A 12,635-nucleotide genomic window follows, 5' to 3' on the forward strand; every position below is an offset into this window, starting at 1 on the left:
TGTAGTAGATTGTGCTATTTCGATGAACGTGTTAAAAATGTTGCACTCTTCAAAGTTATTGCTCACAAATTTTGAAAAGTATGTACTTTTTTGTTTGATTTTTTTTTAAATTTGAGATTTTACCTGGAATATGCTTACAATTTACTGACATAACCGTGGACATAACTCTAAAGTAAACCTTCATATTTATTCCTGAATTTAATTAAAAGTTAACTGCACTACACGTTCAATCCGGCACGGTCAGAACTTCACAGCCATCCTTGGTGATTAGGACCGTGTGCTCGAACTGGGCACTGCGAGCTTGATCTACCGACACAGCCGTCCAGGCGTCTTCCAAGATTTCCGCGTCCATTCCGCCAAGAGTTAGAATCGGCTCGATGGTGAACGTCATACCTGTCTTCATCGCGCCCGGGTAGTCGTTGTCTGAAATTGAAAAAAAAAAAGTTTATATTTATATTAATTTGACGTACTTCAAGTAAGCTTACCAAAATGAAACACATCCGGTGGACCGTGAAAGAAGCTCCCGATGCCGTGACCCAGGAACGCTGGCATCACGGTAAGTTTCTTGTGTCGAGCGAACCTGGAGATCGCCTTCCCAATAACACACAGCGGTTGGTCCGGACCACAGCACAGGATAGCATCGTTAAGGGACTCTTCGGTAGATTGAACCAGATAGCGTCCCCGTTCATCAACGTTACCCACCAGAACCGTTTTGGAGCAGTCCCCGTGAAATCCGTTGAAAAATACCGTCACGTCGATGTTGATAATGTCCCCATCCATCAGCTTTCGGTCGTCCGGAATTCCGTGACAGGCCACATTGTTGACAGATGTGCAGACGGACTTTGGAAAGCCTAGGTACCGTAGCGGAGATGGGTATGCGGACGCTTTGATGGCTTCCTCGTGCACGAACCGGTCGATTTCATCGGTCGTGATGCCCTCTTGGGCCAAGGTGCAAGCCTTCTTTAGAATGTTGGCGGCCAGTTTGCAACTATCGCGCATTCCTTGGATTTGCCGGTCCGTTTTGATTTCCGGCCGTCCCTCGCCGGAACTGGGCGAATTACGTACAAAGTAGTAATCCGGCTTGACGATGTGCTCCGGGACCGGTCGCTCCGGGGAAACTTGGCCAAGCTCAACCAGGTTGCATTTTCCAAAGTCGTATCTTAAAGTAGTCAAAAACAAATTTAGATAATGTTATTATTGAAAAACTTTTTTTGACGGATTCGAAAGTCTTAAAATTAAAAATACCTTTTTCTGCCGAAAAATCCGCGCTGTCCACCAAGCCGCCAAACGTGGTTACAAGTCTTTAGTAATGTCATGCTAATAATTTAAAACTCTTGAGAATTAAATTAGAATAAACTTCACATTTAAAGTTATTTTTTTTTTTTTTTTTTGTTTCTGTCATACGACTGCTGAGACCATAGTTGGTCCATCTCGCAATGTCGGCTTTCACATGTTGCTGTTTTGTTTCCATTTTTATATTTGTATTTTTGCTTCTTCCAGGAACTGTGCTATCTGCGACATACTCATGTCGCATTCTTGCTCGAAAATTTCCTTGAGTGGTTTGCAGTATTCTAACGCGTCGAATTTGCTTCTTAAATTGTTGAATCGGGGACATACATATAAAATGTGCTCGATGTTCTCCGTTTCTTCGCACACCTCACAGAGTCCGCTTTCCTCCCACCTCCAACTAGCTCTGCGGTCCTTGGTTAGCATGTGTCCAGATCTTATCCTGTTTAGTGTTCTTATCTCCTTTACCGTCAGAATCAGGTTTTTGAACCAGATCTTTTTTCTTGGCTTTTGTTGTATGTGTTTGTACCACTTTCCTTTTTCCTCACTAGTTTTTCGAACTCTCTCTCCCATTCATCCCATGACTCATTTTCTGCTACTTTGATTGCGTCGTCCATCGTCAAGGTATTAAATATGTTCTGCGGTCCACTCGCACATTCTTTAGCTTTCTCGTCTGCCTTCTCGTTTCCTTTTATCCCTTGGTGGCTTGGTATCCATTGGATCCTTGTGTGTTTGTGTTCTTCTTTGGTTAGCACTTTGTAAATCTCACTTGCCACACTGTTGTTCACTATCTTCTTGGTGTTTCTTAGTATCGCGCATCCACTCGCCGAGTCCGTCAGGATTAGTGTTTTGTCATATTTCTGCTTGCTGGACCAGTCTACAGCCTCCTTGATCGCCATGAGTTCTGCGTTCGTGATGGTCGTGTTGTTGTTGACTTTTCCTCCTTGGCTTAAATCCTTCCTTTCGTCGTAAAAGCTAAAGCTGTCCCTTCTGCGATCTTGCTGCCATCCGTGTAGATCTTCGTGTACTCCTGTACTTGTTATTCGTTAATTCCGCTACCACCGCTCGCCATTGCTCCGCCGCCATGTCCTCTTTCCGTTGGTCCATTCCTTCGAGCTTAGTTTTGATTACCTGATGTAGATCGATTCCTCCAAATCTTCTTCTCCTTAGTAGCTCCGCCATGCTCTTGTCTTTTGGATACGTTTGCGCTACTATGTCAGCATTTTCCCAGGCTGTTGTCGAAAGAAATGAACCGTTGCTTTCGTCCGTGTCCAGAGTTTTTTGGATGAATCTTGCCAAAGGATCTTGGTGAAACACGCTTTTGATCATCTCTCGCTTCGTCAGCGCTTTCCTTCGCACGGCCATCGAGACCTGGCCCGTCTCGGAGATCATCACGTGCACCGGTGTTGTTTTCAGGTACCCCATTGCTGCTCTAATCGCTGCGTTTTGGACAACTTGGATTTTCCGTAGGTTTGTTTCTGCTGCACTGCCGTACACTGTTGCCCCGTAGTCCAGTCTGCTCCTCACAATGGCGTTTCCGATTTTCATTACCGTAAGTGGATTTGCTTCGCTTCGTTTCCCCGCAAGCATCTTGAGAAGAGGGATCTTCTTAGCTGCTTGCCTCACCACTTCCTCGATGTGTTTCCTGTGAGTCAGTTCTCTGTCCAGCGTGAATCCGAGGTATTTGTGCGTGTTGACCAGCTCCAGCTTGTGACCTTTCAGCTTAATTCTTAGGTGGTCAGTCCTCTTTCTGGTGAACGGTATCACCGCGCATTTCGCTGGGTTCACCTTCAGCTCGAGTTCTTCCAGCAGCAAGACCAACTTGTCCAAGAAGGCGTTGAGGTTGGCTTCGGCTTCTTCCAGTGATCTTCCGGTAGCTATAACTGCAAGATCATCCGCGAACTGAACCATTTCGCAATTTTCATTGTTCAGAGTGTGCAGTCCCGCCGTGTAGCAGTTGAAGAAGGTGGGGATGTTGAACAGCCTTGCGCGAGCCCTTCGCTGACTTCCATCTCAATCTGCCCATCCTGTGTGTCCAGCACCAGTACTCTCCTCTTAAGAAAGGTATGGCACCAGCTCACGAGTTTTTGTGGGAAACCCATTTTGGCTAAAATCTCCAACAGTTTGGTCGTGTTAACGCAGTCAAAAGCTTTGGAAATGTCCAGAAAGGTTACCAAACACTCCAGTTTTGCAGCCTTAGCTTCTTTAACTGAGTTAACTACGTAGTTTACGCAAGTCGAAGCTGATCTGTTCTTCCTGAAACCGAAGGAGCCTTCAGGAAGCAATCCTTGATTTCCACAATTTCCTCCATCCTCTCCTTAACTACTGCGTTGATGATCTTGAGATTAACGTTCATCAGGCTGATCGGACGTTTTGCGCTCACCAACTCTGGATCCGCGTTCTGCTTGGGGATAGGTTTTATCCTCTTTTCCGCCACCTTTCCGGGATCTCCTCAGTCAGGAACACTTCGTTGAGCATTTCTGCAACTTTGGCCTTCATGTCCAGATTTAGTCCCTTCAATATTCTGTAAGACATTCCGTCTTCCCCGGGAGCCGAGTGCAGCTTTTTCTTCTTTAGAACCTTGAACACCTCCGCCTCCTGAATCGCCTCTCCGTACGCCTCGAACTCCTCCGCCATGCTGGTTTCCGGACATTTGACCTCTTTTTTCTTGTCTCCAAAGTAGAAGTCCATGAACTCTTGGCCTTTCTCCGTTGACAACGAAATGTTTCTTCGGCTTTCTCCAGATAGCGCAGTGTCTATCCCCTTGACAATGTTCCACATGTGTTTTGCAGGGGTGTTTTCATCGATGTTCCTGCTGAGCTCCGTAGTGTATCTCCTCTTCTCTTTCCTAGCCTCTCTCTTGTAGATCGCTCTTTTCTTTTTCCACTCCAGCTGCGCCGATCTTGACTTGTGCGCGTTGAAATTTCTCAGTGCTTCCCTTTTTTTCATCGTACAGCTCTCCGATCTTGGGTGTCCACCATTTCTTCAGATAGTTCGCCTTCTTGTTCTTCACCACGTAGCTTGCCTCCTCTAACGCTCCCTCGAAGATCTCCTGCATCTCTTGCGGATTGTACAGAAACTGTGGCCTGATACCGTTGAGCGCTTCGATCACTTTTTCACTATTTATCATCTTCTTTTTACTTAACACCACTGGGATCTTCGTATCAACATCGATTTCCACTGTTAGATGTGCACTTCCAAATTCTTCTTGTACCACTTTCCACTTTGTTTTCCTTGCTATTCCGCTCGTAGCCAGTGTTAGGTCGATGGCTGATCTTCTCTCGTCTACCCTTGCCACCATCGTGGGACTCCCGTCGTTCAGCAGTATCAGCTTCGAATCCATAATCAGCTCAAGAAGTCGCCGCCCCCTCGCGCAGTCCTTGAATTCTGGACTCCAGCTAGTGTTGTGTGCGTTGAAGTCGCCTCCCACAACAATTTCGCCGTTGACCTGATCCATCCACCCGAAGAGGGTTTCCAGCTCCGCGATTGCCGTTCTGTTGTTCTTGTCGGGGATGTACACCGAGAAAATCGACACTGGAACGAACCGTCCACAATCCTCACTCCTACCGCTTCGATCCATTCCAAATCCGGCATCTTTATCTGCTTTCCTTTGAGGTCTGCTCTCACCAACACTCCTACTCCACCGTGACCTTCTGCTCTTCTCTTTGAAAACATCGAAAAGTTTTTCAATTTGAACGTTTCCTTCTCCTTCAGCCAAATTTCTTGCAAAATCGCTACTTGTATGTTCTGGGTCGCCATGTAATATTGTAATCCTTCCCTGGTATCGCTTGGTCTGATACTCTGAATGTTGTGCTGCATCATTTTCAGATGTTTACTGGCCATTTGAGGTCCTTCTTCTATTCTGGGGTGTTGTGTTCTTTTTTTGCGGTGTTTTGTATGATGTTCTTGATTTCGTCGTAAACCTGTAGAATCAGCTGATCGGAGTCAATCTCGAGCCTGACCCACTCAGCTTGCGTTCAATCTCCTCCTTCAGATCGGTCAGCGGCTTGAGCCACGTTTTTTCCCTCAGCTGCCTCAGCAGATCCTGCCGGAACTGAGACACAATCTCTTCTACCACCTTCACGCTCAGCATACACTCCGACCGTCCTCCTTCCTGTGTCATGCCCTCCGATTCCTCATTCCTCCGCTTGCTCCCATCCGCTAGCACTTCCGAGTAGCTCGTCCTTCTCCTGTTACTGCTTCCGCTTGCCTCCTTGTCATCGTCACGTAAGCCTCCGTTCATCTCCGGAAAATCCTCCTGCGACAGCAGCTCGAATCTGTTCCCGGATGATCTAGGAAATTGCTCCGCCGCCTCCTTGAAGGACTGTCCCTTTTCCATCATTGTTTGTCTTATCTTCATTCTCCTCTTCCGCTCCGGACAATCCATGCTTCCTGCCACATGATCCTTCTTGCAGTTCGGACACTTTGGTTGACCCTCACTCCTCTTCCTTGTGTCCTCCTCCGCAGCGTCTGCATATGGGCTTACCTCGGCAGCTCTTGGTACCATGCCCGTATTTCCAACACTTTGTGCAGAGCTTCACCGGAAACACATACAACTCGGCTTTGAACGGACATCCATAGATTTTCAAGGACTGCGGCACCAGGGTTCCTTTGACCGTAACTTTGATGTTGTTCGTATCGATCAACTCGTCCTCACCTGGGCCTCGCCGCTTGATCCTCTCCACCTTCAGTACTTCCGTTCCAGCCTGGATGTTTAGCTTGATTTCCTTCTCGTTGTACTCCTTGGGGACACCTTTCACGAAGCAGATAGTCTCCGTGCTACTTTTCGGCATGAAGACCTTGAGGTTGTGCTGCTCGAAGTTGATCTTCGCGAATTCAGCGTAGTTCTCCTTCTTCTCCAACTCAATCTTGTACCGCATCCTTCCGACCATCGTGATCTCCTTAGCCTTTGCGAACTTGGCATCCTTCAGGATTTTCCCAACCGCCACGGGCTGTTTCGGGAATTCCTTTTCGAAGTCGATCGGTTCCAAAAAAGCCGTCAGGAAACACTCTTTCTGCTTCCTGTTCTGTTCGCTGCTTCTTCCTGTTCCGCTGCCTCCAGCAGTCACTCCCCCAGCTGCAGCACTTCCGGTCGTCGAACCTCCTCTTCCTCTTAATCGCATGTTACTCATCTCTTCTTACTCTACAGAAATCACTTATCACTTAAAATTTTTCTCTTTCCTTAAAACTATATTTACAACTTAAAAATATTTTTTCTCTATGGTTTTCTTATACAATGTTTAATCTTCTTCTTTTCCAAATCGTGGATCACGATTCCCAACTTCCTCTTGCACTCAGTTTCTCGTAGAAATCAACACTTCCCAACGCCAAATGCTGCAACTTCCGGCCCGCTGTCGGTTTCGGCACCGTTCTCTGCCACTCGCGCCGGATTTTCACTCCGAAAACGGTTTTTCTTGCGACAATTTTTGCTCCCCTACCTTATTTATTAAGCAGAGTCTTCACCTTAAAGTTATTTAGAAATGCCGGGAAATTAGCTTTCCTTCAAACTTGTTACGAGATCAAAAACAGCTGGTTCTGTTTGTTTACGTCCTTTTGTGCAACACGTTTGAGGAAAGTTAGTCAAAGTTTAAAAACGAAAGTTGAGTAGCTTTCGAAGAGTGTGTTGCGAGTCAACAGAGTGAATATATTGTGATTTCGGAAATAAATCGTAATAACAGCGCGAGTGTGTTTCATCTCGCGAAGCAATTTTGGGTTGTTTCTTTTCTGAGTGTATCTCAAATGTCACATTCAAAACCAAAACAAAATTTCGCCGCGGCACCAAACTGAAATTTCGCAAGTGGAGTTGCGAAGAGACTAGCGCCGCAACAAAAGTTCTACCAGGAGTCGCTTTATGGGCGTGAATTTGATGTATAATTCCATGAAGTACAGCCTAAAAAGGCTGATTACGGCGAGTACGTTCGTTAATGTTTCAAAAGGTCAATCAAAATTTTATATTTTCATGAGCCCACCAAATCAGCAACCGGATCAACTCGTGGCGGTACTAACGGACCAGATTGACGGTCACTCGGTAATTTTGTTGAGGCCAGATAGCAACCCAGCCCAAGATTGTGACCAAAACTTTTGATATTCTGTGTCTCCTCCTAAAGCTGGGAACAAACTCAAAATCATCACATGACCCAACGAAAACAATTCGGATGCTAGTTTGAACCCTAATGTTCCGGAACATAAGATTTTAATCACTAATTAAACATAATTGTCCCAATTTTTCATAAATCCAAGTAGAACTCCACGATTTTTTTCAACGACTCAAGCAAAACCAAGCATTCAAAACAAAAAAAGCTAACACACTGATTCAAAACAGTTTGACAGATATTTCGCGACAGAAAATCGTCGCGAGAGTTAAACTCGCTTAATTCGGTTTAGTGCCGCGGCGACAATAAAAATTTGTGAATTTCATCAGTTCAATCGAAAATCGTCCAACAAGAGATGCACGTTGCCTACTGCTCGGGCGGATTCTGTTATTGTCGCCGCGGCACTAAACCGAATTAAGCGAGTTTAACTCTCGCGACGATTTTCTGTCGCGAAATATCTGTCAAACTGTTTTGAATCAGTGTGTTAGCTTTTTTTGTTTTGAATGCTTGGTTTTGCTTGAGTCGTTGAAAAAAATCGTGGAGTTCTACTTGGATTTATGAAAAATTGGGACAATTATGTTTAATTAGTGATTAAAATCTTATGTTCCGGAACATTAGGGGTTCAAACTAGCATCCGAATTGTTTTCGTTGGGTCATGTGATGATTTTGAGTTTGTTCCCAGCTTTAGGAGGAGACACAGAATATCAAAAGTTTTGGTCACAATCTTGGGCTGGGTTGCTATCTGGCCTCAACAAAATTACCGAGTGACCGTCAATCTGGTCCGTTAGTACCGCCACGAGTTGATCCGGTTGCTGATTTGGTGGGCTCATGAAAATATAAAATTTTGATTGACCTTTTGAAACATTAACGAACGTACTCGCCGTAATCAGCCTTTTTAGGCTGTACTTCATGGAATTATACATCAAATTCACGCCCATAAAGCGATTCCTGGTAGAACTTTTGTTGCGGCGCTAGTCTCTTCGCAACTCCACTTGCGAAATTTCAGTTTGGTGCCGCGGCGAAATTTTGTTTTGGTTTTGAATGTGACATTTGAGATACACTCAGAAAAGAAACAACCCAAAATTGCTTCGCGAGATGAAACACACTCGCGCTGTTATTACGATTTATTTCCGAAATCACAATATTGTGATTCACAATATTTACAGCGTCGCATGTCGCATCCATCAAAATGGTAAAAGTTCAACATGAAAATGACTCGCGTCGAGCTATAAATTTGAATGGAATATCATTTTTTTAAGTCAAAAAGTACTTTTATTTTACATTATTTTCAAAACAAAATGTATATGGCTGGTTTGAGAAGACAACCATTACTGTCCTGACTCGATTATCCGAAGGTTTGTATGGGACTGCGTATAATCGAATCATAAACAAAATTTTATTCGTGTTTTTTGGTTTTCTTATTTTTAAACATGAAATTCCATTTTAGTCCAATTTAAATGGTTGATTGCCTTACAAATTACCAAATGAATATGAATATTCTCAATATTTCATTTGCGCCATTTGTCTGGAATTTATTTCTTTAAAAAACATCTAAGTTAATCCACTTATGTGGTTCAGCTTTATCGACAAGCCCCGCCCTGAAGACGTTTGCACCAATCGGGTTCAAACCTCGATTTACACCCCTTGGGCACTATGCACATTTTGTGATGAAACGGATGAAACATGTAAACAATTTAAAGTTTGACAGAAACCTAGTACAGTCATCCCACATATTCGGAACACCCACAAATTCGGAACACTTTTGTGATAATTTGTCAATAGCATGCCAAATGCATTTTTTCTGTCGCCCCTGCTATTTTTAGGACCTTTATTTGGACATTCTTTTGCTATTTCACTAGTAAAAGTAGTTAATTTTGGACAAAAACTGCATTTCGGGACTATTTTATTCAGAACAGCAAAACACTGCCTCCAAATTGCCCGTTCCTTAATTGTGGGATGTTATTGTGCCTCCCACAATTGTGGAACACCTGGATTATACCTACTGATATTTTCACAAAAAAAGCTATCAGACCATTCATAAAACATCACTAAGCTTGAGTTTCATTGATTTCAGTGAGTGAAGTCATTATTTTGTAAAAAATATGTACTCCAAGAGAGAATCAAAGTTTGTTTACATCCGTAAGAAAAAAGTGTTCCGAATTTGTGGTTTTCATGGGTCAATGTTTTTCTTCAAAAACTTGATAGAAAAGTTAAAATTTGCAATTGTTCGATACAGCTTTCGAAAGATCGCAAGGATAGCTTTCAAATGAAGGTAAAAGCTAATCATTATGTTCAATTATCGATTTGCTATGATTTGTTGAACATTGGCCGATCTGTAAACTGTTCCGAATATGAGGGATGAGTGTACCAAGTTTTGTTCAGAAACTCATGCCGAACTTCGCTGTACAAAGCTCATGAAAAGATGATTTCCATAAAATGTTTTTGAACAAATACTATTGCAAAAATCAAAAAAGGTGCAAAAAAAGTTTGTATACCTTTCGAAAAAATAACATAAATAAAGTTATTTGTTGACAAATCACCATAAATCCAGTCTCCCAACTCCAAATAGGCATCTTTGACGTTTTTAAAAAATATTTTGGATTGAAGATAAAGTTTACTAAATACTTAGTATAAAAGTTTGTATAACTCTGGAAATTCTATATAAAACTTATCTAAACTTAATTTTGCAATCTTTTAATTTAACTAAATGTCAATATATTACCATAAAATTGCTAAATAAACATTCTGGAGTGGGTATAATACCGTTTTGGGGGTCTTTGTATCGATAGAATAGATTTTTCGTTGGAATTTCGTACCAACCCGGAATTACGTCGTCGGAAAATTCGCCGGCATCCGAACCTCTTAAGAATTTAAGAATTTATCTTTTTGCTAAGATCAGTGTATAATAAAATTAGATTTTTTATTTTCATTTTTTATAAGCTTATATAACTACCAAAGGAATCAAATTGATCAGAAAATCCCTTCTTAAGATACAGATTTTCGAATATTCACATACACAATTGTATGGAGGACCTCCGTTGAAGGTCCTATGCGCAGTGAGTTTTCTATGAAGGATTAAGAAATCTTTTACGTTTTTGTCTTTCTTAACATCACTGAAAGGGACATAGGCAGTCCTGAAATGAACTAGTGAATTTTAAAGTACTCTTTGAATATTACAAGAGCTGAAACTAACAATGACACAAATTATGTCTTCAACTAATTCCACCATTTTGTAAACAGCAATAAAACGCTTCTGCGAGGCGCGTTAACTGCCGGAAGGTTTGTATCAATCACCATCATCAGACCCCCACACGGTGGCAATATCGTCTGGAAAGAGTGTTGTGTTGTGGGGACAGTTGTAAAATGGCTCGCTCGTGACGACCCACGATCAGGAAACCGGCTCTCCTAATAGGTTTTTGTGCTGATGAGGCTGCCGCAAAACCGTTGCAACGCGACAAACGCGATACGCATCGATTTCGCGTAAGCCCGCACGCTTGAGCGCAATCTGCCGACCTTAAACTAGACGCTTTATGATTATGTTTTACTTATACTCTAGTAATTTTATTTGCGTATTATTACCTGTACCAGCAGCACTCTTGCACTCCGGATCATACTTAACCCCCTTCTGGTCGGCAGGTTTGTCGTTTCGATCGAGATCTCGCAGTGTAGAAACCGCCAGGACAGACAGCTGATCGTGCATAGCGACGCGGCTGACGACGGGGAAAGTGCATCTCGGATGATGGTGATGTCCCACCTGTCCTGGGCGGTTCGTTCCTACGCAACCGTTCACAACCACGTGATAGTGCATCAGGTTCAAATGAGACCATCACGCAATGTCTAGATAAAAGTTGCAGCCCAAGCAAGCTAATTATTGGTTTTAGCGAAAGGCCTGGTTCTACATTAGTAAAGACTCGCGTCTACTGTAGGTTCAGTTATTTTTGACATTTTTGAAAATTTGTTATGTTTTTAACATTTCGTTTCCTGACACCGAAGCTATTCAACATCTCTGGAGTTTTTTTTTAAAGGTCCAATAAACAAAAAAAAGACGTTTTTTCATAACTTATTTTTATTAGGTCCTTTTAGGTGCTAGGACCAGGTTGGGACCGAGGATCGGTTTAAAATCTAATATATAATAAAAGTCAAATAAAACTCCTTACAATCCATACTTGGAGATCATGTAACTGACAAGGGTTACTTGGTCCAAGCGGGTCTTGCCGGTCTTAAACCTGCCGATTCGGAGAAAATGCCCCACAGCTCAACCGAACTGTAAAGCACCTCCCCGGCTTCTTTCTCCGTGGCTCCACCGTCTCTGGAGCCACCTTGGCTGCTTCCTGCGGGTCGAGGGCGATCCTTCGATTCTCCATCTTGAACTGCGCCCGGCAGCGGAGGGAACTCCGCCGGCGTAAACGCCGGAACTGCTGGACTCTGCTTCTCCGCCTTCTTTGCCGGCGGTTTTGGTTTCGACGCCTGCTTGCGCCTCCGGATGAAGTCCGCACGCTTGGGGCAGCTGCGGTCCATGGCTTCGTGGGCTCCAGAGCAGTTGGCACACCGCTTTGGCTCGGCTTCTTGGACTTTGCCCTCGTCCGTCTTGTGGGGATCCCCACAGTTGTTGCACCTCCCCTTGAGGTGGCAGTTTCTGGTCCCATGGCCCAGCTGCAAGCAGTTCCTGCACTGGGTCACGTTCGGCCGCTTGTTCCGGTAGGCCTCCCACCGGATGGTAGTGCTTGCCACAACTTTCATTGCAGAGAACTTTTTCAGATTGGTGTACCCCTTGGAGAAGACCACAATGTATGGAGTTTCGTCCACGTTGGACTTTTCCTTCCGCTTGATGACATTCACCTCCAGCGCGTCCAGCTTGAGATCCCTCTTCAGCAGGTACTTGACCTCGTCCGGTTTCAGTTTATCAGGTAAACCACGAAGAACTACTCGATGATTTTGTTCGCTCCGCCGTTCATGGGTGTAGAATTCCACTTTCTTCTTCTTGAGGAGCACTTGCAACTTGTCAAAATCTTTGACAGAGAAGCAGGTCACCTTGGTTCCAAATCGGGTTAGTTTGTAAATCGGGTTGAAACCAAATTTACAACTTTCCACTATCGCCACGAGCTTGTAAAAATCCGTGGTGCTCTTCACCACCAAAGGTGGTTGCTTTTGTTTACCTGCCGACTGGCCGGGTGGTGAAACCGCCGGGGAGTCTTCTCCTCCTGCTGGGCTGGCATTGTTGTTGTTTTCGTTTTCCGCTAGCGGGCTGAACTTGTT

General features: G+C 43.9%; 1 protein-coding gene across 2 annotated transcripts; it reads right to left on the reverse strand.

Annotated features, from left to right (window-relative positions):
* Positions 1–158: 158 nt before the first annotated feature.
* LOC6052823 (methionine aminopeptidase 1D, mitochondrial) lies at positions 159–6,847 on the reverse strand. Of its 2 annotated transcripts, XM_038253228.1 has the most exons (5): positions 6,767–6,831; positions 1,543–1,550; positions 1,246–1,377; positions 486–1,159; positions 159–423 (listed from the first exon to the last, which is right to left on the reverse strand). In XM_038253228.1, the coding sequence occupies exons 3-5, from the start codon at positions 1,314–1,316 to the stop codon at positions 227–229; spliced, it is 942 nt and encodes a 313-aa protein (XP_038109156.1). In that variant the 5' UTR covers positions 1,317–1,377; positions 1,543–1,550; positions 6,767–6,831; the 3' UTR covers positions 159–226. The 2 variants fall into 2 exon arrangements, with proteins under 2 accessions (XP_038109156.1, XP_038109155.1); XM_038253227.1 differs by lacking the exon at positions 1,543–1,550 and having other exon boundaries at positions 1,246–1,374; positions 6,762–6,847.
* Between the last annotated feature and the right edge of the window lie 5,788 nt (positions 6,848–12,635).

Source organism: Culex quinquefasciatus, chromosome 2, assembly GCF_015732765.1.
Source record: "Culex quinquefasciatus strain JHB chromosome 2, VPISU_Cqui_1.0_pri_paternal, whole genome shotgun sequence".
Classification (NCBI taxonomy): domain Eukaryota; kingdom Metazoa; phylum Arthropoda; class Insecta; order Diptera; family Culicidae; genus Culex; species Culex quinquefasciatus.